Consider the following 25957-nt stretch of genomic DNA (forward strand, 5'->3'; position numbering starts at 1 on the left):
TTCAATATTTATGCATTATATATTTGATACTTACTAATTTTAAAATAAAAGAGATTCGGATAATATTAAATTAAACATGTAAATTAAGTAGGATATCGTACTTGTCAAAACTAATTGGTAACTTGTACAGAAATTAAAAACATCTAAGCTTGATCCTTATCGTATATCATTTGACATCCCTATATATGGACCCTATCTACAATCAATCATGCGATGTCACAACTATTCAGAAAATTTGTGCATCTGGTCAGTTATTTCCTATTTTGTATTTTTGACCGGGTCTTGGATTCGGAGAGACTGTATTTAGTCGTTTAGGTGCAATTTTCAACCAATGCTGTTATCAATAGCTTTCAACAAGAAAATACGGTCACCAATTGCAACGCATTCACATCCGTCGTCACCATATATAGTTCTTATCATTATTTCTTCAATTCTTCTTGTCCATCAGATTGAATTTTGAATTTAGACAATTCTAATTATTAGAATTTTAGGCGCCATTATTAAATGGGCCACTTAAAATTAAATTTCGGATTTGATAGGAGAGCTCAAGATGTTTGCTTTGAAAATAGTTAATTGTAACCGCATATATAATCAATTTTCCATGCACGGCTTATACCGGAAGCAAATCCAATCGGAAATAACTGAGATATAGTCAAATAGTCAAAGAAAAATAGTCTACTTTTGTTTGAATTCAGAAAAATTAAAAATGTTAACAGACAAGATGTAGACCCTAGAGAGAAATTTTGGGAGATCCACAAACTTAGGGTTTGACAGCCAACCGCCTCTGATTTCTCTCTTCTCAACTCCTTTCAACTTTATATTTTTCATTTCTTGTAGATTTCATTCTTAATACAACACCTTCTTTCTTTCTCGATACTATCTTCTTGAGCGGAGAGGAGAATGAGAGAGAGGAAGAATCGGAGCCGAAAATGCGATATTATCGGAGCTCGGCACGTAGAGTCTCATCTTGATCAGAGCACGACGGTGAGTAGATCCGGTTGCCGGAGTGCGACGGCTGTTGAAAGAGCGGATCCGGTCGTGAAGCGAGATGAAGATTAAGGTATTAGAGTGATTATGAGTGTATATATGTAAGATTAAAAGAGTAGATCTAGTTAAAAAGTAGATCTAAGAATTTAGATGATGATTAAGGGTGATTAGTGTAATTTTGAGTAATTTAGAAGATTTCATAAGAATAAAGGAATAAATTTAGGAATTAGAGTCCCTTGACTCGTAGTAATTAAATACGTTTTTTATCAATCGAATTGTTAGTAGACATTAAAGCTGCTAACTTTCAAAAAGATGTAGACCCCTTAAAGAAAAATAGGGGCTTCATACAATCTCAACGGAGGTGCATCCAGAAGATCAGTATTTTTTTAAGAAGACATGAATTAAATTCAAACTATCTAATAATTTAATATTTAAAAATATTTGAATTTTGAGTAAGCGACTTTTTACATAGAGATATATTGCCTTTTGTCGCTAGATTAAAAACTAATTCTTCACTTAAAAAATTATTTCAAACTCAAACTTTATGCATATTTATTTTATTTACAATTAATGCAGCATATATTTAAGGTTCGATTTAAAAAAAAAAATGTTCTTTGGTTGGTTGTGTATGATTTTTATTTTTCCTTTTATACTGTTTCGTTGAACTGTTTTTTTTTTTTTTTGTGTGTGAAAATGTAAGCTTTTTTTTACAATAGTCAAAAGATATATAATAATATAAGTAAGTTCTTGTACTTGAATTGGAACTACTGTCTACTGGAAACCAATCGAATAAAAAAAAATCATTTTGTAGGGCCCTTCCATATCCTTTTCTTTCAACTAGATATATGTCATAAAATATAACTATTTTGATGTGCCACAGGAGAAGTTAGAGGTACACAATCCCATTTTTGGTGAAAAGTAGCAATTAAACATGTTCCTTCGTTCCTCCCGGAGATATGCTCTACTTTAATTATGCTTTGTGCACTTGTGTTTAAATTTTCCCATGATTATCGGCATGTTTCTCTCTTCTTCTTCTTTTTTCTATTTTGTTCATTTTATATTTGTATGGGAAAAAAAAAATTGTCCTTTAGTGTACACAGGTTTCAAATTCATGTTTAAGAAATAGAAGGTTCGAAACTTTGAATAAGATCTCTTAGACCCTGTTCAGTTATCACAGGATTATGATGAATGAGATCCTACGAATAAGAAAAACTCACAAATTTTTTTACAAGAACTCGTAACCATAAATATTCACTGAAATGGTTAATGAACTAAAGGTGATACAGAAACATGAATCTTTGCAGTGAAATATACTCGAATGAAGCAAGCAATGATCTTTGCACTGAAAACAGTACCACTGTACAAGGAAGAGATTTGTTTCCGAACAGAAGGTTATGAAAGTGTGAGGGTTTCTAGTACATAAATTAAGAATCTGACTCCTCTTCCTCTACAATGTAACATAATTTATTGGACTGTATTTATATCAAATCAAACAGTATAGTCTAGATCGATTTTCATCTGTCTCAAATATATAAACTAATTAGAAATTAAGGTCAAATATACGGTAAAAGTTTATGGGGAACGTTCAATCTTAAAATGAACGGCCCGATCTATCCAACAAAACCTATATACTTTGATGAAAGAATAATAGTTTTCTAATAAGAGTTTTGCAATATTCCTTATATTTTTGCGTAATAAACAAGACAATGTTGGATTTAATATGGAAAATTTGATCTGTCTCAGTCTCAGACTCTCAGTGATTTATGAAAGGATTTTTTTTTATGCAAATTTCAACAAATTATACAGATCTCAAAATAGCTTTTATTGTTATAATTATGTATTATACACTAATCGCAAGGTTAATAATTAAAATCCCTGCATCAGACACGTGAAAATGTCCTCTTAAGTCAACATATTTTTCTTTTCTAATAAATCATACCTCTCCAGGTGACACGTTGGAATGTATCCACCTTTATTAATAGGATAAATACATAACTTTTAGGTATTGATATATGAAAGGGTAAATTTCGCTCTAGGTCACTAAACTTTGTTATTTATCACGAATTGGTTATTTAAGTTTGATTTGTTTCTTTTGAGTCAATCAACTTTGTTATTTGTCTCAATCAAGTTCCTCTATATTTTTCCATCCAAAATATTAACATAATATGCTCATTCTGTTAGTATTTTGGATAGAATATGCTCATTCCGTTAGTATTTTAGATGAAATAAGTATATTCCATTAATATTTTGAACGGAATATGAATATTCCATTAAGATTTTGGATGGAAAAGTATAGAGTGACTTAATTTGGTCAAATAATAAAGTTGAGTGACTAAAAATGAACAAATCAAACTTGAGTGACCAATTCGTGACAAATAACAAAGTTTAGTGACCTAAAGCGAAATTTACACTATATTAAACTATAGTATCATGGCTGCTCCGTGATCTCCAAATATTTGGTTCTTGATTAAAAAAAAAAACATTTCAGAAATTTTAATTTTGACAAATACACCGTGTGCACTTTTTAATATGTAACAATTAGGCCTCACTATTAATTTTACATAACGCAGTTATTTTTTGGAAGTGAAATCAAATGCTATAGGCTCTTTGCCAAATTAATTCTTATATACTTTTATGAATTTTAATACTTCGCAGCATTTGGAGTCATTTTTTTAATATAACTTTCTAGTAGTAAGTTTAAATAAAAATGGTTTATTTAAATTAATTCTTATATTGTTTTTGTTTTTCATGTGTGAATAAAAATGGTTATATATTTCTAGCTGTTGATGCAATATGTTAAGTGTAAAACAACTTAATAAAATATCTTATATTTGTACAACTATTTAATTAATGAAATAGTCATAAATATTCTAATATTTATAATATTGACAACATATTAGCTTGATAATTTTGTCAAGTGCAAATATATATATATAGAGTAAGGCTACGCTACTTCGCGAATTAAACGGGTTGTTTTAATTCGTGTTTATATCTCTAATTTCGAAGTCCAAATAGCCGATCCAAACCGTTAGATGTTTAATCTATATTAAAATGTGCTTGGAGATCAAATTTTATATTTTTTGGAATTTTTTTACTATTTATTAAGACGGTTTGAAAATCGTCGTTTTTATTAAAATTCTGCACCATTAAAAAACAGTGATTTTCAAACCATCTTAATAAATAGTAAAAAAATTCCAAAAAATGTAAAATTTGGTCACCGAGCACATTTTAATATAGATTAAACATCTAACGATTTGGATCGGCTATTTGGACTTTGAAACTAGAGATATGAGCTCGAATTAAAACAGCTCGTTTAATTCGTGAAATAGCGTAGCCTTACTCTCTCTCTCTCTCTATCTATCTATCTATCTATATATATAGAGAGAGAGAGATGGGCTATTGTGCATTGCAATGCATAGACCATGGTGTGCATTGGACCATAAATCACCAATTCAAAGTCCAAATGACCGATCCAAACCATTCATCTTGTTCTCCATATTAATATGTGCTTGGAGATCAAATTTTATATTTTTTGAAATTTTTTTACTATTTATTAAGCCACTTTGAAAATCGCTGATCCAACGGTGACTGTTTGGAACAGTAAAATCAGAAGCCACCGTTGGATCAGCGATTTTCAAAGTGGCTTAATAAATAGTAAAAAAATTCCAAAAAATATAAAATTTGGTCTCCAAGTACATATTAATATGGAGAACAAGATGAACGGTTTGGATCGGTCATTTGGACTTTGAATCGGTGATTTATGGTCCAATGCACACCATGGCCTATGCATTGCAATGCACCATAGCCCATCTCTCTCTCTCTCTCTCTCTATATATATATATATATATATATATATATTGAAATACAGTTATTTGAAATGTAATTAATATTTGATGCATATAGTATACATGAAAATGGAATAATTGATAAAAAAAAATAGTTTGGTTCAATTAATGGCTTTAAAATTGTAACAATTCATACTCTTTAGATATGATTTTTCGAAGTAGTGTATTTTGCTATCTTTAAGGAAATACTAAATGATACTTAATTTATATAAATTTGATATAAGTTAATTTATAAGATACAACATTCCTACAAACTTTCTATTCACTTAATTTATAATATGTTTTAAAAAAGAGAAAAGGTAATGTCCGCCGGGCTATAGTCCCCCAAAAATCTCCATGTATAAAAGTCTTCTCTTTTTAGCTTAGTTCTGACGCGTTTTTAACTGCCACAATTGCCATAATTTCAACTGCTATAATTTTAAGTACACTATGTATGTTTACAGAATTATATGTGTATGTTTATAGGATAATATATGTATGTTTACAGGATAATATGTGTATGTTTACAGGATATTTCAACTGCTATAATTTTAAGTACACTATGTATGTTTACAGAATTATATGTGTATGTTTATAGGATAATATGTGTATGTTTACAGGATAATATGTGTATGTTTACAGGATATTATGTGTATGTTCACAGAAGGTGGTCCCCAACAGCTGTCACGCGTTTTCGACAGCTGTCACGCGTTTTCAACACCTGTCACACGTTTTTAACCGCTTTCACGCGTTTTTAACAGCTTTCACGCGTTTTTATGTTTACAGAATTTGTTGAATTAGTTTACAGGATTTAGTATTGATGTTTACAGAATTAGTTGAAAATCTCCGGAGATTTTTGAGGAACTGGAGTTAGGGGACTGTTAGCTGCTTCCTTTAAAAAAATATTGCTAAAATTGTCAGGTTGATCGTTATGAATGTATTCTATCAATATATTATTTTCATAGCACGTATCTGACAGAATCAGTCAAATTTAGGCAGCATAATATCGAGGTTTCCCGTACAGTGATCAATTTTTTGGTTTAGTTTATAAGAATGTCAACACGTGGCAAATCGACCATTACTTTGCTCAATATACCAAATAAAAAATCTGATCCAGTAATGATAATTGAGAAACAGCATATCCGTTAAATCACATGCACACACTACATAGAGTCTACGACAAAATGACAACAGCACTACAGAAGAAGCGTCCAATTTCTTTGAAGGAGATGGCGACGAGAAACCCTAACAACCAGGTTACATTACAGCTCCTTTAATTTTGTTCCTTCTCGCATCCTCTCTCTCAAAACGTGAATCAATTAAGAAAAACAAAAGTGATTAAATTAACTAAACGGAATCAATTAAGGTAGGGATGTAAACGGAGCGGATAATGCTAATACCATATGTCCATATCTGTATCCGTTTTCAATGAGCGGATACAGATATGGATAGTAAACAGATATCAAAATTTAAAATCATATCCACCTTAAACGCATACAAATACGGAGTAGATAATTAACAGATACGGATTCGAATACAGATACGAAACGAATAATTGTCGGATAATTGAGTTATGCACTTTAAGATACAAAAAGTGACTTATTGTTGTCTTGAAATAATGACTAAAATCATATTACATTCACGGACTAAAATCTTGAATGAAAAAGATTGGAGAATGAAGAAATGGAGGTAAAAAAGAAAGGAAATTGTGTTATTGTAGCACCATCACCAGCAAAAAATAGATTAAATTGAAAACCATATCGTATTATCATTTATACCACAATCAAGACTAAAATGAATATGGGATAATATATAACTTCTATTTGGAGCAGTAAAGCTAAAGCTAGCTGGGAGTAATTTCGAATACGGATACACATATTCACCTTTATAAAATTATCTGTATCCCTATTTGTCATTTTTTTCATATGCAAAAATTATCCGTATTCATTTAATCCGAATACATAGCGAATTATCCGTATCCGTTTACACCCCTAAAACGGTACCTCCAGTTGTAAAGAAAAAAAAAGTGATTCTAGAAACTCGGCCCAGAGATCAAGCCCAGGCACACATTTGATCGATTTTTAGAAATCCAGTCCAAATTCGACCCGAGATTGTCTTCTCTTCTTCTTTACTCTAGAGACCGTAGAAAAAGAGATCTAGCTCGACCCGCTGTTGTAAAACCCTAGAAATCCCCCTTTTCAGTGACGAGCTTCATTGCTCGCTTTTACTTTCGCCATCTGGTAAGAATTCTTTTCAATCAGTTCCGCGATTCTTCGTGCTTGGATTGGAGACTTCATTTTGATTCTACCTTTCGATCTGGTAAGTTGTGCTTCTTTTACCCTTTCGTGAAATTCTTCAATTTCTTACTACGGGAGCTTTTAGTTTCATCCGCTATAAACTGTACTTCTTCTTTTTTCGACAAAAAAACAACCAAGTGCCCGTTTCATATATGAAACATTAAGTTAATTACATAGGTCCTAGAAATGTTTGTCCAATTTGCAGTGTTTTTTTAACCCCCCCCCCAAATCTTACCTGAGAATGTTACAAAATGATGTTCTACGTTAGTAAAAGCTTTTGTGATTTGTAAATTTAATTAGAGGTTGTCAAACTGGTAGTTCGCACAATTAAGTCAAAAGGTTCAATTCTTCCTCTTGTCTGAATTCTTCCCAGCTGCCTACTGTTAACCTTTTATTTTTACTCAAACTGTCGGTTATTTTATTCACACTTTTGATCTTCATCTTTTCCTACTGTGATGTGGCATGGGATTCTTTAGCAGTAATATATTGCTGGTATTGAAGTACAAATTTTTTTACATGGTTATATGCCCATTGCTTATAATTTATTTAATTACCAGTAACAGTTAACATCCCTTGTTAATTGTTCTTATAGGCATGGTAAAAGATGGTACCAGTTTTCAAGGTTTAGTTACATGGTTTTGTTATTTAAGAGTGGTTTTTGTGCTGGAGTGTGTATGCCTTCAATCAATTCCAATATAAAGTTTTGATTTTGTTGTAATTGCAAATTGTTGTTTACCCCTTTTGGCTCACTAAATACTTAATTTTAGGAATTTTCAAATTCCTTAACTTCCTCATTTCTCTGAATCAGGTACTGAATTATTCGCTTCCCTACCAAATACCAACACATCAACCTTAAAAGAAACAAATAATGTTAGCTCCCTCCAGTAACAACTCTTTGGCTCTTGCGGCCCCACGACCCGGCATGGAACTGTTCCAGCCGATGGGGTCCAGAGGAAACCAACGCACCTCCAGCTTGGAGTCCCCAATCATGCTTCTTTCTGGCCACCAGAGCGCCATTTATTGCATGAAGTTCAACCCAGCCGGTACCGTCATTGCCTCTGGGTCCCATGACAAAGACATCTTTCTCTGGTACGTGCATGGTGACTGCAAGAACTTCATGTTCTTGCGGGGCCACAAGAACGCCATCCTTGACCTCCAATGGACCACTGACGGGTCGTCCCTCATCTCTGCCAGCCCTGACAAAACACTTCGTGTATGGGATGTAGACACCGGCAAACAAATTAAAAAAATGAACGAGCACTCATCTTTTGTCAATTCATGCTGCCCCTCTCGACGTGGCCCACCTTTGCTTGTCAGTGGATCTGATGATGGCACTGCCAAGCTATGGGACCTTCGCCAGCGTGGTGCCATCCAGACATTTCCAGACAAGTACCAGATCACGGCTGTTAGCTTCTCTGACACAGCAGATAAGATCTACACTGGTGGATTGGATAATGACATTAAGGTATGGGATCTTAGAAAAAACGAGGTAGCAATGACTATGCAAGGGCATGGGGACATGATAACGGGTATGCAATTAAGCCCTGACGGGTCATATCTGTTAACTAACGGTATGGATTGCACACTGAGGATTTGGGACCTGCGCCCGTATGCACCCCAAAATAGGTGCATAAAGATATTTGCAGGTCACCAACACAACTTTGAAAAGAATTTGTTGAAATGCGCGTGGTCACCGGATGGGAGTAAAGTCACTGCCGGAAGTGCCGATAGGATGGTTTATATTTGGGACACAACTACCAGAAAGATACTCTATAAGCTTCCCGGGCATAACGGGTCGGTTAATGAGACGGCCTTCCATCCGACTGAGCCTATTATCGGGTCTTGCGGCAGTGACAAGCAGATCTACCTGGGGGAGCTTTGAATCACAGTTGCAATGTATGTTTTATGTTTTGTTAGATTTGTGTTTGGTGTTAAATCTAACTGACAGAGTTGGCAAAATCACATTGCAATTGTATTGGAAAAGGATTTGCCATGATCCGTGTTTAGATTTTTTTTATGTAAGTTAGTATTTTCCTAGGAATATCTCGGTATAAGAACTTGAAATCTTTGGGATTGCATTAGTTTTTTACGTTCTCTCTTTTATTTAGCAAGTTTAAAATGTCTATCATGTATTTGGGCTGGTAACGGAGAGAACATGAATCCTCTCAATTTTTTAAGGTGTTAACTACAAATATATTTGATAGTATAATAGTCAAGTAGGTGCCTCAAGTACAGCAATCAAACCTAATGTCGGTTATTTGGTTATCCGAATAGATATATGAAGGCACTGTTGCAAAAAAAATTCTTTTTTTTGGTACACATTATGCAAGTTTTGACCCGATGTAGATTATATGTAATATGCATTAAACTTGGTCACTCAGGGATCTGGTGTCAGTTTTAATCATATCAGTGTAGTTTGCACCCCAAAAAAATACTAAAAACTATTTTTTTGAAATTTGTAATATGTAAATTTATATAGCTTACAATAACTCGCTCCGAATAAGTATGGTTTGCAAAAAGAAAACTCAACTCTGTACTAAATTTTTTTTTTTTTTAATTTGCAGAAGGTTTGAATAATCTGTTATGTGATTTGCCCCATAATTTTATTATTAAAAAACTGTTTTGTTGTAATTTTGAAGGTTTAAATAGTTTGTAATGTAATTAATTTGATCCATAAGTTTATTACAGAAATGGGTTCGCCGTGCTATCTATTCCATATTATATTTCAATTTATGTAGCTTTCGATAACTGGCACCTAATAAATTTTGCGAACAAAAATATAGCTTTTCCTTTCAAGCGCTATGTTTTTAAGGTGGTTTCACACTACCTGTTCTCCATGTATTTTTTTTTTTTGAAAATACAGAAACACTTGTATAATTATATGCGTTCCAATCATATATGATCCTCAATTTTGATCAATTGTGTATCAATTAGCGCCAAAAAAAAAACATTTTTTTATTGTGCAATATAATATTTTTGATGTCCCAGTCATGTATTGTTCGAAGAATTTTTTTTTTTTTTTGAAGAAGAAGAAAATCAGGCACCGGCTGCGTATTGTTCGAGAATGTCAGAAACATGTCCATTGACAATTTGTATTTAGCTTTTTGCCTTTTTGACCCATTTTTTTTTTCTAAATAACCGAAACCGACCATGCTCTGGAGATGGTGACAATTTATATTTTTCAAGTTTTTCACACTAGGCTGGGAACCATAAATATGCATATGGGACCCACCTACAGTTGACCAATTGACTAGTATTCTTTCTAGGTTTTCATTATTACGAAGCACAAATTAGTCCTCCCTTCACAGCGCAAGAAAGTGCTCCAATTAATGAATATTCGTTCCTTTTTACCTCCAGTTTGTTGCAATCTGCATCAATTAGCACAAAGAATACTTTACATCATGCCTGTTGACTTGTCCCGCACTAGTATTGAGATATTTAGGCAGAGGAAATTAAATTATTTAAGCTGATTAACTTCATTCTCATACATCTTGACAACAATTATTATGAACTGTACAATTTCAGACAGCACCATGGCCCAGCCCCAGTTTAGAATCAGCACGCAGCAAATAAACAAGCTAATTAAAAAAGCAATTGGACATAAAATACATATAATAATTTATTCAATACAGTACAAACCCTGTTCTCAGTACACAAGTAAATAAACCAGTTCCGCGTATTCACCACACTGACAACAACAAAAAAGGATACCAAACACGGAGAAACATAAATTCAAAACGAGATAATTGGACACGGAGGAACTTTTATCAATGCCACCGTCTATCAAGAACCCAATTCTGCATCCAGACACCAGAAACTTTACTACTCAACTCACGACCACACGAAAACACAAAATTACTGTGATCACATGATACTGGGACATGCACACATACATCCACTTCGGTTCATTTCTTCTTCTGGGCAGCCTTGGTAACCTTGGCACCAGTAGGATCCTTCTTGTCGACAGCCTTGATGACACCGACAGCAACCGTCTGCCTCATGTCCCTCACAGCAAACCTACCAAGAGGTGGGTACTCCGAGAAGGTCTCAACCACCATGGGTTTGGTGGGAATCATCTTGACCATACCGGAATCACCGTTCTTCAAAAACTTGGGCTCCTTCTCGATCTCCTTACCAGAACGACGGTCGATCTTGGTCAGGATCTCAGAAAACTTCACGGCAATGTGGGAGGTGTGGCAGTCGAGGACGGGGGCATAGCCATTGCTGATATGGCCAGGGTGATTCATTATGATGACCTGGGAGGTGAAGCTGGCGGCCCCCTTGGCAGGGTCGTCCTTGGAGTTGGAGGCAACATAACCACGCTTGAGATCTTTAACAGCAACGTTCTTCACGTTGAAACCGACATTGTCACCAGGCAAGGCCTCCGTAAGAGCCTCGTGGTGCATCTCAACTGACTTAACCTCAGTGGTCAAGCCAGTTGGGCCGAATGTGACAACTATACCAGGCTTGATGACACCAGTCTCGACACGACCAACAGGGACAGTGCCAATGCCTCCAATCTTGTAGACATCTTGGAGGGGGAGACGGAGGGGCTTGTCAGATGGACGCTTTGGCTCGTTGATCATGTCAAGAGCCTCCAGGAGGGTGGGACCCTTGTACCAGTCAAGATTGGTGGAGCGCTCAATCATGTTGTCACCCTCGAAACCAGAGATGGGGACAAAGGGGATTTTGTCCGGGTTGTAGCCGACCTTCTTAAGGTAAGATGACACTTCTTTCACAATTTCATCATACCTGGCCTTTGAGTACTTGGGAGTGGTGGCATCCATCTGACAATCATTTAACAAATAGAAATTGTCAGCCATACAAACCAACAAATAATTTAAGCATACCACTGACCCCAAAAAAATAAAAAAAAGTTTGAAATTGCGTGAATAAATTTTACCTTGTTGCAACAGCATATCATCTGCCTGACACCAAGAGTAAAAGCAAGGAGGGCATGCTCACGGGTCTGGCCATCCTTGGAAATACCAGCTTCGAAACCACCAGTCGTGGAATCGATGATGAGAACTGCACAGTCGGCCTGAGAGGTACCAGTAATCATGTTCTTGATGAAGTCACGGTGGCCGGGGGCATCGATGACTGTGCAGTAGTACTTGGTGGTCTCAAACTTCCAGAGGGCAATGTCGATGGTGATACCACGCTCGCGCTCGGCCTTGAGCTTGTCAAGCACCCAGGCGTACTTGAATGACCTCTTGTTCATCTCAGCGGCTTCCTTCTCAAAACGCTCGATCACACGCTTGTCAATGCCACCAAGCTTGTAGATGAGGTGGCCAGTGGTGGTCGACTTTCCAGAGTCAACGTGGCCAATAACCACGATGTTGATGTGAAACTTCTCCTTACCCATGGCTTGAAAATTGCATAGAGAAATAAGATTAGATTGTTATCATGCAACCATAACAAATAGATAAACAGCTTGAATCATAAATCAGAAATTAACTATAAGCCTAATTTTCCGAGACAAACAAAACTTCCAGGTAAGAAATTCTACAACCAATCGAGGTTGAGATCCTATAGTAAAAAATATTCACTTAACTATGACAAAGGATATAAATTAATAAAAAGCTGGTATGTTAAATTTTCTAAATCAAACACAACTTCTGTTGAAAAATAATAGTTGTGTATTTTCTGTTTTATAGGGACTTAGGAACTACTACTGTAATTTTATACAGTTTATATACTATTTAGTAAATTTTGGAAAATTATAATTGAAAGGGATCTCTGTCCCAGTTTTCACAAAATTCTCTTTAGTTCCACTTCTCCTAAAACCCTCGAACCTTCAACTTCAATCAAGTATAATTAATATTTGCGAGTCAACAAATCTAATCTGATTAGATTTCAAATAAAACTCTAAGATAAAAATTAAACTACTAAAGTAAATACAAGCTTACAACAAAATTTAACCAGATCCGATAACACTATAGAATAAGAAGCACATGCTTACTGACCTTAGTCAACAAAGGTGTTATGGATAACAATTAAAATCAAAATCCTACCGAAAATCACCTTAAGCTATTAGATCCGCACAAAACTAGAACAAAAACCTAATAGACTAAGAATCAGTTACAGATGGGCTAAATACTATGGCGATTAAAATATTTTTATAATACAAAATTCCAGAAAATCAGGTCCCCAGACAATAGACATACCTACTAAATTAGCAAAAAAGAATTATCAGGAGAGACGATCTCACCAAAATCCTAAGAGATCCGATTAGAAATAGATAACAGACTGCTGCCGCCTTAGCTCCCCGAGAATTTTAGGCGCAATGAAAGAGGAGAACACTAGCCTCATCCACGCCGTATATATGGATAGACATTTTTACTCGATTGCCCCTAGGTTTATAAAACTTGTCAGGGCTAATTTCGTAATTCGTGACATGATTGCGTGAGACAGGAGGCTGGATGTGCACCGCCAATTAAATTAAAAAGAGATTAATTTAAAAGTTGCTAGAAGATTTTTCTTGATTGATAATGATAGGCAAGTGTTAGTTCGTATATCAACCGCGTAAACTTGATCCGACGGTAGTCAATAGGACTTTGATGACAATTGTCAACAAAGGGTTTCAGGCTGCAAGCTTGGAGACCAAGAAACAAATAAAAAGCAATACGGTCCCAGCATAATAAAAAATCCGTAGACACGGCCGGGCAGAAAATTATACAGAAAAGTAATAATCAATTAAACAAACCAAACAGAGATAATAAATTATTTAAAGCAGTAAACCATGTTTCTCAGTATCAGCAAAGACCAGTCTCATTTAACCACACGGACACAAAAAAAAAAAAAAAACAGCAAAAAGAAAATAAAAACTCAAACCGCCGAGATAGTTGAACACAGGAGCAACCATGATGGATGCCACCGCCTATCAAGTACCCAATTCTGCATCCATACACCAGATACTCTACTACTCGGCTCACGACGGCACGAAAACAGAAAACAAATGAGACCACACAATACAGCAATGTACCGCACAGACACACATACATCTTTCTCTACGGTTCATTTCTTCTTGACAGCAGCCTTGGTGACCTTGGCACCAGTGGGATCCTTCTTGTCAACAGCCTTGATGACACCAACAGCAACCGTCTGCCTCATGTCCCTGACAGCAAACCTACCAAGAGGAGGGTACTCTGCGAAGGTCTCAACAACCATCGGCTTGGTGGGAAGCATCTTAACCATACCGGCATCACCATTCTTCAAAAACTTGGGCTCCTTCTCGAGCTCCTTACCTGAACGACGGTCAATCTTGGTCAAGATCTCGCCAAACTTGACAGCGATGTGGGAGGTGTGGCAGTCAAGGACGGGGGCGTACCCGTTGCCGATCTGGCCAGGGTGGTTCATGATGATGACCTGGGAGGTGAAACTGGCAGCACCCTTGGCAGGGTCATCCTTGGAGTTGGAGGCAACATAACCACGCTTGAGATCCTTGACGGCAACATTCTTTACGTTGAAACCGACGTTATCACCGGGCAATGCCTCTGTAAGAGCCTCGTGGTGCATCTCAACTGATTTAACCTCGGTGGTCAGACCAGTTGGGCCGAATGTGACAACCATACCGGGCTTGATGACACCGGTCTCGACACGACCGACAGGGACAGTTCCAATGCCTCCAATCTTGTAAACATCCTGGAGGGGGAGACGGAGGGGCTTGTCTGTGGGACGCTTGGGCTCATTGATCTGGTCAAGAGCCTCAAGGAGGGTGGGGCCCTTGTACCAATCAAGGTTGGTGGAGCGCTCAATCATGTTGTCACCCTCAAAACCAGAAATGGGAACAAAGGCAATTTTGTCAGGGTTGTAGCCGACCTTCTTGAGGTAAGATGACACTTCCTTCACAATTTCATCGTACCTAGCCTTAGAGTATTTGGGAGTGGTGGCATCCATCTGTCAATCATTATTAACAAATAGAAATTTGTCAGCCAAATTTAACAGAAACAATTTATACATACCACTGGCAAAACAAATCATTGATACGAAGTAAATAAATAGAAAGGAAGTTACCTTGTTGCAACAGCAGATCATCTGCTTGACACCAAGAGTGAAAGCAAGGAGAGCATGCTCACGGGTCTGGCCATCCTTGGAAATACCAGCTTCGAAACCACCAGTGGTGGAGTCAATGATGAGGACAGCACAGTCAGCCTGAGAAGTACCAGTAATCATGTTCTTGATGAAATCACGATGGCCGGGGGCATCGATGACTGTGCAGTAGTACCTGGTGGTCTCAAACTTCCAGAGAGCAATGTCGATGGTAATACCACGCTCGCGCTCAGCCTTAAGCTTGTCAAGCACCCATGCGTACTTGAATGACCTCTTGTTCATCTCAGCAGCTTCCTTCTCAAAACGCTCAATTACACGCTTGTCAATGCCACCTAGCTTGTAGATGAGGTGACCAGTGGTGGTCGACTTTCCAGAGTCGACATGGCCAATGACCACAATGTTGATGTGAACCTTCTCCTTACCCATAGCTCAAAAACTGCACAGAGAAGATTTGTTATTAGCAATGAGTTTTATTTTAAAATTTAACAAACCAGAAGGGATTGGTAGCTCTGCAGTTATGAAAATGCTAGCTGTTTTCAATTAAACCTTATCTAATGATTCCAAATAAGACTATAAGATGATTAAAATCAAATTACATAAATAACTTGGTTAATCCAATAATCTAAAGCATAGCCAATTCAACAACAAAACAGATATGGGCTTAACAAAATTTGACCAGATCTGATAATACTACAGAATAACAAGCACTTGCTTACTACCAGTGCCACATTGCCTTAATCAACAAAGGCAAAGGCTGTCACAGGACGATTAAATCAAAACCCTACCAGAAAACCCCCCTTAAGCTATTAGATTCACATAAAATTAGAACAAAAAACTAATAAAGACTAATAAACAGAATTGTATGGGCTAATTACTGAAAACAAAATCAGCTTACTATGGTGACAACTATGATTTATAATACATACTTATAAGATGATCGGATCACAAGATAAGCCTACTACATTACCAGATTACAATTATGGCGATTAAAAAAAGATATCAGGGGAGAAAATCTCACCAAAATTCTAAGAGATTCGATTAGAATTAGACAAGAGACGGCTGCTAGGTCGCAATATAAGAAGAGGACCCTAGTTGTATCGACGCCTTATATATAGCTTGAGATTTTTACTCGAATGTCCCTAGGGTTTTTAAGATTTATCAGGGGCAATTTCGTAATGCGCAGCTCGATTGCGTTAGCCTGGCGGCGGTATGTGCACCGCCAGCTAAATAAAGAAGAGATGAAATTAGGCAAGGGTTGGTTCGGATATCTGCCATTTAAATTTGATCAGATGGTTGTCAATAGCTCGTCATGTAAAGGAAGGGTCTTAGGTTGCGAGCGTCGAACATAACTAGATAAGAAATTATTTATTTATCTTTATATAAAGAGGGTGGATTGCACGTGAGCAAAGGAATGTTATCCGTCTCCAATTTATGTATCGTGATCAAAAGCATTGAGTTAAGATGTATTTTTTTCTTTATTTTTTAATTTATAATATATTATCAAACTTTTAATACGTAAAAGTTTGCATTTTAATAAGTATTATCTATGGATTTTAATATGAAAATTTTGATGATTTCATACGTATTAAAATGGGTGTTGATTTATTCAAGTACGTGGTTGCACTTAAGAAATGTTTATATGTTTATCAAATCAAATATTTTATATTTATTTTAAGGTAAAATTATTAATATCCTCAGCTAATAAAATTTAGTGCTTCTTTAATTAAAACAACAATAATAATCAGCGGAATTAGAAATTTACTATAGTGAGGTTGAATTTAACGAAAAAATAATATTGAGCTAGATATATTTAAAAATGAGGCAAATTTGTTGTTTTAATTAAACTAATTATTTATTAATAGGGGAGCTACAAAATTTTATTAAAAATAGGAGAATCAACAAATGAAATATAGTCCTATACTCTCTTTAAATCTACCTCGCCTCTGGTAGTTACAATGAACAATCTAAACATAATTCACCTAACTTTTAATCATATTTCACCTCATTTTTGGCAATTAGTGTATATCATTGCAAATAATATTTCACCTCACATTTAGCTCAATGAAATTTGAAAAACATACTTCTATTTTTATGCCTTTTTAAAAATATTATAAAAATATACCTCAGCCTCAAAAAATATATAATTTGCTTATTCTTTAAATTTTCCCATAACACGCTTCTATTTCTATGTTATTTCTCAAAAAAAAATATACATAAATATATTTAATGTTCAAAATAATTACAAAATTATGTCTTGTCCCACCCTATTAATTGTCATGGCTTCGCCCTGACTTCACATATGAACAAGACAATTCCTTCTCCTAAAAAAAAAAAAAAAAAAAGCAAAACAATTTCATTTGTCCAGCTAGTTCTAATAGAATGTGTGGCATTTTTTTCTTGGTCAAAAACAGATAAAGATCGGGAGACATGTATCATGGTATCATATCAAGTGCCGAAGTGGGGAGAAAAAGGCGCGATTGGTTCCTTTCTTTTTCTTGCGGTGAGTGATTGGGTTTGTAATTTCTTTTTGTCAACGTGATTGAGCTAATAAGGCACGGTCATGCTAGATTTAAAAATAATGGGATCTAGTCAGATGTATTTATTATACTAGTGTAGTCTTCTTATCTATCTAACGGTAGAGTATAACTATAAACACGTCGCAAACTCGGCTTCTTAAAATATTCACAATGACGACTTGGTGATATAACAAGAGACCAACATAAATTGTTAAACTTTTTTTCTAAAGAAAAATGAACAAACCAAGAAATTACTAATTTTGTGCCGACATAATATTTGCCAAATGCCAATCGACGCAGCAGCATAAATCCACACAGCAAGTTTCAGGTTTCTGGCGCCACTACCGAATAGAAAAGCATCTAAATATGTGCAAAAGAGCCTTCGCTTTGGACTTGCCGGTAAACTGTGAAATCCAGCTCAATAGCAAATTGGAAAAAAAAAAAAAAAAAAGGAAATTGCCATGCTGTTCATTTGCAATATCACTGAAGGCAATCCGACCGTTTAACACACACAAGTAATGGATTGAACAATGGACAATAAACTCCAGATAAAAGACTTAAAATTTGACAGATTTGAGCTGTCAGGGGATACTGTCAAGAGATTTTCTGATTCAACAGTTCATTATCAATTAAACTGATGCTGAAACACATTAAAATTTGGTTTAGCAAAGAAATGAATTAGGAACACATCAATATCCCTTTTTGTAATAACTACAGACTAAACCCCAAACCCCTATTAAAACTGTTACAGCAGATACTAACAGGACAAGTTTTAAACAAAGCAGCATCAGAATCAGTTCTAGAGCACATCATTCTACTAAACATAGTTCACATCTGATGCCATTATAGCAATGGCAGCATGTGTCTTATGTGTCCAAACTACACCTTGTTCTTCAGGAGAGATTTTTTTTATAGAAACTGATCTCAACTGTCAAATTTAGATTGTACAGCTAACACTAGTAATGGTAAATCCACTGCCACCATTTATATGGCGGCATATGTGGAAGTCTGTGGAACCCTAAACATGCAGCACAGAATCAGCTATTCCAAAAGCAAGAAAAGAAAACTAATGATTTATTGAAAACAGTAGACCATGGTTCGAGTACTCTGTACTAACAAAAGATTTTTATCTTTCCTAACATGACATTCCTCATGACTACTCACTGCCACAGATAACATTAAAGCATCAATAAACAAAGAAGAGCAACTTCCGAAACATTTCGGCTAATGAACAGCACTCTAAAAAAAGGATGGCTGTGCAATGCAGCTTTATGAAATTGTTGCCCCCGCCTCAGGTTGTAATTGCAGGGTTATGTGGCAAATACAAGAGTGATATGAAACCAAGTTCAGAATGACAAACCAAGTAATGCACATCTCCTAATTAACAGCAAATACTACTACAAATCATAAGCCTAAGAGAATTTGGTTACAAATAAATTAGCAAAGGAATCAATACGCAGCCTAAATATGGCAATTACAGCATCTGACAACAGACTGTTATGGCCAGATGCTGGTACAGACATTACATCACATAGTGACATCATCCATTATTTGGTCCGGAGACGCCACTAACAGAGTGAAGATCCCGCTTGCAGTTCTCTCTCAACTCTTCCAAATTTAAGAGAGTAGAGTGCTGAGAAAAAAAATAAGGAATATATTTTACAATCCTTTTGGTAGAGGATTTACAGTAGCAAAGTCAAACTAGCAAATAATAAAACAACTTGGGGACAGATGCAGAGATGGTCAATCTTTAAAAAATCTCTAATTTCCTCAGACCGGTAGATTCTGGAAAGGGTTTACTACGTTCTGACAAGAAACACCTTGTCACAGACCAAATTCAAGCATGGTTGAAATTGTATATCGCTGCTCCAACTGGTAAGGTTACATACCAATAAGTACATGATACGTCTCGGTACCAACCACCCCCTGAGAATTATAATGTACTTACAAGTTCTGAAGTTTCATGAGAGAAGATATTTTCACTGTGACGGAAAAGAGATCTCCACTGGTGCATGAGCTCAAGCTCAATATCGGAGGCCTGTTTTGAGTTCTCAGCGAGCACCTTCCGGTTCAATTGCTGTGCATGGAGCTTCCCTTCGAGCAACCTTGCGAGCCGCCTGCTCCTTTTCAATGCTGAAAGTACAAAAAAGAAACTTATTTCTAGATTGATTAAATATAAATCAAAAACATGTTTTCCCTCTGGGATTTGGCAGTGTAAAATTCGATTTGTTTTGTATCTGCATGGATTCATAACAAATTTATGAATAAAACTCAAGTACCCAGCAGAGTTTTAAGTACTTGCAAAAGAAGTTGTACCATTTTCAGACAAAACAATATAATTAGTGCTGAGAAATCTCATTTTTTTTCTTAATTCCAAGATTACCCTCAATAATACATTCTTATCTTTGCTTCGTACTGTTAGTAAAGTTAATTGACCGATGCACTGGCCTTGTTTAATTTGGGAGAAAATGTGATTTTTAGTGACTTGACTCATGTGATCATGATTGTAGTGTAAAATCACATTTTACTTTTTCTTCACAGAATAATATATTAGCAGCAAAACAGTCATTAGATTTATGCATTTATTCTAAGTTAATATTTTTTCTTCCCAAAAGGTGTTATACAGAATAAACCAGAAACTAACATAACAAGTATCCAGTGTACTTGCTCCCCTAAAACGAAATTAACATATGCGCCAACTTTTGTTACTAGGATTGAACTGGCTTAGTTGGTATATTAGTAATTTAGCTCAGTTTACATCTATTACAGGAAATAGTCTCAGGAGTGTTAAACTCTGTTTAGATGAGTTTACATCTGATTGTCAAATTCAGGGTTGTGTCACTTGATTCCACCACTAGAGAACCAGAAAGAATTCTCAAAATGGGTACGACGGAATGTTAAGTTAAATTACAAGATAATACACAGCATTGGATGTATGGTTTACAGGTAAGCAAAAACTGCCCTCGAGGAATAATGTTTGTTCCAAAACCTTCATGCTCATATTGTTTAACAGCTTATGGTAGAGTTTTTTTTTTTAAGATCAAGTCTTTTTGTGAGTAAAGTAGATTATATTTGATCGATTTTTATTTGTTCTGCTGTCAAGTCTGAGGCTTTGAGCATGTTTGTGCAAAGATTCTGGAGTGCTTAATCACCCAGCTGAACTCTTTCCAATGATTTATTGCTTTCAAATAATTTCCTATCGTGCTCGCAAGATGAAAAGATCGATTCTAAAACCGATGGGAGATTTGGAGGACTAAGAAAATATTGATTCTAAAAATCATGTAATGGTCACTCCATATATCTAACTTACTACCGGAATAATTAATACCCTTTATTAACAGCATGAAGCAAAGATAAGAAGGTAATTGTTGACAGTAAAATTGGTATTAAAAATAGAAAAGATTTTCAGCACACTGAATATAGTGTTTTGAGACCTGAAAATAGTACCCCACTTATACTCTGGTTATTCAATGCCCCAACCACCAGTAAGCACAGGAAGCGGGGCACATCCGATGGGCATCGGACCCAAATCAGTCCGATGTCCACTCAGAAAGTCCGATTTGCTTCATGATTGGTGCGCGCTTGATCCGCACGTTATTGAAGTAGCGTGCACGAATCATGAAGCGAATCGGAGTGGGCATCTGACAAATTTGGGTCCGATGCCCATTTGACGCACCCCGCTTCTGTAAGCACATGCCTGTGCACACACATCAATAGAGAAGAAACGCTATTAAGAAAAAGGAACAGCTTTGATAAGTGCTCTAATATGGTTAGTAGCACCTGATGCATGGAAAAAGAAGTTAACTGATAAATTAGAAAGCATACAACATTACCAAATCATAGGAAATTCCAATTCCAGTCCTTTTTTAAAAAAAAAAAATCAGATGTGCTTGCTAGAAAAATTTGTATAACATGTGCGATTTAATGTTTACCCAACAAGAGATTAATATAGCACAAAGTGGTTAATTTTATCGAGCAGAGTAAGAAGAAACATACCAGAAAGCCGGCCTCTGGTGTCCTGATAGTGCAGGTCGGCCCACATATAAGCAGCTATTTTACCAAAAAAATCAACATAAGATTATAGCTTTCTAACATAATAAGATACATATATCGAGATTATTTTACTGTTCAGTATAGGTACAAACCAGGTGTCCTACCAGCCAATTAAGGAACCTCTACTAACATTATTTTTTCACAACAACTAAATATTTAATGGCCAATTTGCTTCAGACTCCAGAATTTGATACCAGGTAGTACAACAGAAGTAACATAAAGAGAAAAGATCTCTCACCTTTAACACAAAATGAACAGCTGCACGACTTCTCCGGGACACCGGTACAACCCAGCTTTAGTACCTCGCTATTCAGCGCACTAAAGATATTTGAAGAGCAACTGGTGTTGTGCTTCAAGGGCTCTTCATTCTCTGACTCATAATCTTCTTCTAAATTGAGCTCTGAATCAGGCGATTGTTCTCTTCCCTTCAGATCAATACCTTGTGCACCCAGCTCGCTCATTAAATTGCTGAAGTACAAACCCCTGTTGCTACTTGCTGTTCCATAGTTCTCCATGGTGAAACCGCCGCTTTTTTCTAAAGAGAAATAATTGCCGGTACGCCGCTTTGCCACTGGTGAGGTATTTTTCTCGCAACCTATAGTTTCCTTCCCTTCGAGCGTTGGATTTTCTAGGTCAAAAGGAATTGGCCTCTTGCCCAAGGTGCTAGTCACATTGCCTAGTACTGTGTTAGTCAAATTGCCTAGTACTTGTCGATGGCCCTGAGCAGTGCCATCAATAGGGTTTTCTCTACTCATCTTGGAAAGGTAACCACGAGCCCTAGACAAATAAAAGAAGACAATACTGGTTATGATTAATCTAACTTGTTAAGGAGGAGAAGTTATATTCTCGAAAAAAAAAATAAACTAGAGAGTTGAGGTCTTCTCCTCTTGAAAGAATTTCTGGGAGACACATGTTAACATAAAGATAATCAGATCACAGAAATCCGATCTGCTATATTACCTTCTTGCAACTCATTTTTGGAGTGAACAAGATCATATGAGAAAACAAAGAAATGTCACACATGTATTACCTGACCAACCAATTTCTGAAAGTGGGTGGTAGATCAACTTATAGAACAAGAAACTCAGTTGTGATTTACAAGATCCATTTGCTATATGCTTTTCCCAGTAAAGCACTGGGATTCCATAAAAGCTATCAGTTAAGATTGCAAGATAGGAGCCAGGCTTGAGTTTTTTTCTCAAGAAATTATGATGTCTTGTTCAATGTAGGTATTTATACAATTCAGGATTATATACATAACATCTGCATACATTTCAATAAATCTTGCTAAAGTCGTGAAAATAGAAACAAAAACAAAAAGGAAACTACAGTAAGTAAAGGTACTTTTTGGTGCCGGCAACATTAAGGGGGAGCTAAAAATTCTTTAGAAATTGAACTAAATGAGTGAGAGTACGACTGTGTGTGTGAATTGGGGATTGGGGGTGGGGTGGAGGGAGGTTAGGGTTTTCACAATGAGACTAGAAAACCTATACGGAGCTATTCAAACTCACAATCATAAAAAAAAAAAAAAAAAATTGCAATTGTGCTTCCTGAATAATCTACTTGAGTACTCGAGTCTAAGGATGTAGGGTTAGATCTAGGCAAATTATTTACACTTTTTCACCAGTTTCAAGAAATATTGCTCATGAACCAAGTATAAGAACATGAAATTTGTACTGGGAAAAAAAGGTATGTAGAAATTATGCACGACCTGTGGTGGTAGAGAGGGGTCAAGTAGGGTTTTAAGCACAAACCAAGCGGATCTTTAGCAAGGCTCTTAAAATTGAAAGAAAGTGAGGACGAAATACAAATATTTCTTCACAATACTCGATCCTTATTCAATTACACGCAGACATTTATCCAGATCGAGAACAAAAAGTCCGCAACTTTGCAAAAAAAATTCAAAAAATCCACAAGCGACAAGAAAATAGTGAATAAAGAGGAGCTAACAATTAAAATCTTACTCAGTAGAAGCAGATCTAGGCTGTCGATGAACGCTGAGCTCCTGGCGAAGTGATTGCTTCTTGTTCTTGATTTCAGAGAGACAGAGAGAGAAAAGAAGCGGAGAGAGATTTCAAGAGGGAGAACGAGAAAGGCGCGCGCGCCTTGTTTAGATTTTGGAAATGAAAACACGTGAAACCGTACACGTGTGTGTGTGTAGATTCACTTTCTTCGGTGAGCTTTGTTGTTCTTCATTTTGAATTAGACATACTGAAATAAGGTAACCGCCCGTAATATAAAGTCGACCCAATTTGGGGGTTCAATGAATAAAAGGCCCATTGTGCGGTGTGAGCCCACCTTCAGTCAAAGGAAGAATTTGGTTCTTCAGTTATTGTACCCCGACGGATTTATTTAACTCCTCTACGGTAAGAGTCTCACTTTACCCTTGGAGATTAAATGCTTTGTGATTCGGGCTAGCGCAGGGGCAGTATTATTGGACTTTATGATTCGTGTTAAGTTAAAAAGAACGGTCCAGATCCACTAATTATAAAATATTCCCTTCAGTGTGCGCTTTTGCACCTTTGCCCCGAACAATGTAAATCAATAATCCCTTCAGATATTTTACCTACACGGCTACACTACATTTTTTTTTTGAAGGCCTAGCAGCGGCTGCTGGGTTATAATTTATTATAATGTAAAAGGATTACAATATTGTTTAGTGCAGCAATAGTGTTGTGCATTTAATTTATATATACGACTATACGTACCAGTATTATAAATTCTGAAATTAAAGCTATCTACTTAACAGTATTTCAACCACAATTTCATCTCTCTAATGCATCTGACAGCTAACCGCTTGGGACGTTGGGTGATATTCTTTCACCTTCAAAGATCATGAGGTTTCTTTGTTTGTTTCCAAACGAGCCATGCTACGCAAATAAATCTTGCCATCCATTCTTTATTGGTCATGCATGTCTCCTGCCCCTTTCACCATATTCCAGGAAGCATCCCAAATTAGCTCCACCATCAAGCTTGGCTTCATGAAACCAGGCTTCGACTGCATATGGATATGGGCACAGGTAAAATAAATGTATGGCGGATTTTATGGGACAGTTTGGACACAGAACACACTTAATCTTGATAGTTGATATTCATTCCCCTTCGTCTTTGGACATCTCGTGTCACAGTTTTTAATTTACTTGTAGCAGAAGGTAGATCAAAATTGTTACATTGATCTGGGTCTTCCGCTCTAATGGCCCCAAGCCAATTATCAAACCAATATGACACTATTTCCATTGCAATCTTCCAAACAGTGCACCAATGAAATATTCTTTTTAAGGATCGGATTTGATTCCATAAATATGATCTATTGGCCAGCCAAATCAGAGCACCATGTTGGATTGTCCCTCTTGTTCTAAGTTTGATTATGCTGATCGTCCAAAGACAATTTGGATCGTGGTATATATATATGGCTTCCACCACCATCGTAAAAGCAGAGTTGAATTTGAAACACGTACCCATCCCACCCCACTCTCTCGCGGAGAGACATGCACCTTGATTGGCCATCTGATTCGACTTCTTTTGATCTTATGATTGTTACATCATACTTATTTTTTCTTATATGAAAAGGCAATTATATATAACTCCTAAAATTTGTATTTTCTTTTAATATTCTTCTGTTGAGTTATTGGTGGTTATTCTCCTCATGATCATTTTACATGTCCTTAACTTTTCAACAAAATATTTATTATTATCCAAAATTTATTGAGTGTAGAATAATTCTTTCACCAAAACTATAATTTACAAATTGATGATTATGTTCGTAAATATTTTTTCTAATCACACGTCTCGGTAGAAGGCAGGGACTGAAAAGGTGCGTATACAAAAGATAGACACTTTTTGCGAGGATAAAAAATGACTTTTTGTGACGGAGTACCGTCATAAACGTGTTTTTTTTATTCGTGACAATATTTTTCGCGACAGAGTTCCGTCATAAATGTGTTTTTTCTCTCGCGAAAAGTGTCTACTTTGTTGTTGTATATAGCAAAGCGAGTTTAGTTCGAATTTTACCAACTTATTCGGAACTCAAAATCATTTTGATGGACTCATTTGAGATCGACTCGAAATAGCTATAAATATCATATAATATGGGCTATTTTATAGGAGAAAATGTAACATTCTCGGGCTAGATTTTTGGAGGACTGTTAGCTGCTTCCATTTTATAGACGTAATTGTTAAACTTTTCAAAATTTATTAGAAAATTAGCTAAACATTGCCGAGTAAACAA

The 25957-nt window shown here is 36.1% G+C and overlaps 4 protein-coding genes across 5 annotated transcripts; 1 reads left to right on the top strand and 3 right to left on the bottom strand.

The window, feature by feature from the left end:
• The first annotated feature begins 6974 nt into the window (after positions 1-6974).
• On the top strand, positions 6975-9231 carry LOC144566337 (Transducin/WD40 repeat-like superfamily protein). The gene is made up of 2 exons (XM_078316350.1): positions 6975-7130; positions 7917-9231. The coding sequence occupies exon 2, from the start codon at positions 7977-7979 to the stop codon at positions 8988-8990; it is 1014 nt and encodes a 337-aa protein (XP_078172476.1). The 5' UTR covers positions 6975-7130; positions 7917-7976; the 3' UTR covers positions 8991-9231.
• A 1471-nt stretch (positions 9232-10702) lies between these two features.
• LOC144566075 (elongation factor 1-alpha) lies at positions 10703-13479 on the bottom strand. Of its 2 annotated transcripts, none has more exons than XM_078315943.1 (3): positions 13320-13479; positions 12012-12475; positions 10703-11895 (listed from the first exon to the last, which is right to left on the bottom strand). In XM_078315943.1, exons 2-3 carry the CDS (start codon positions 12471-12473, stop codon positions 11014-11016), a joined length of 1344 nt encoding a protein of 447 aa, XP_078172069.1. In that variant the 5' UTR covers positions 12474-12475; positions 13320-13479; the 3' UTR covers positions 10703-11013. The 2 variants fall into 2 exon arrangements, with proteins under 2 accessions (XP_078172069.1, XP_078172070.1); XM_078315944.1 differs by lacking the exon at positions 13320-13479 and adding an exon at positions 13276-13298.
• A 340-nt stretch (positions 13480-13819) lies between these two features.
• On the bottom strand, positions 13820-16321 carry LOC144566077 (elongation factor 1-alpha). Its single transcript, XM_078315945.1, has 3 exons — positions 16179-16321; positions 15125-15596; positions 13820-15007 (listed from the first exon to the last, which is right to left on the bottom strand). Exons 2-3 carry the CDS (start codon positions 15584-15586, stop codon positions 14126-14128), a joined length of 1344 nt encoding a protein of 447 aa, XP_078172071.1. The 5' UTR covers positions 15587-15596; positions 16179-16321; the 3' UTR covers positions 13820-14125.
• A 2399-nt stretch (positions 16322-18720) lies between these two features.
• On the bottom strand, positions 18721-23882 carry LOC144566078 (uncharacterized). The gene is made up of 5 exons (XM_078315946.1): positions 23694-23882; positions 21968-22506; positions 21673-21726; positions 19625-19809; positions 18721-19309 (listed from the first exon to the last, which is right to left on the bottom strand). Exons 2-5 carry the CDS (start codon positions 22482-22484, stop codon positions 19217-19219), a joined length of 849 nt encoding a protein of 282 aa, XP_078172072.1. The 5' UTR covers positions 22485-22506; positions 23694-23882; the 3' UTR covers positions 18721-19216.
• Between the last annotated feature and the right edge of the window lie 2075 nt (positions 23883-25957).

Source organism: Carex rostrata, chromosome 15, assembly GCF_964058835.1.
Source record: "Carex rostrata chromosome 15, lpCarRost1.2, whole genome shotgun sequence".
In the NCBI taxonomy this organism is placed as follows: Eukaryota; Viridiplantae; Streptophyta; class Magnoliopsida; order Poales; family Cyperaceae; genus Carex; species Carex rostrata.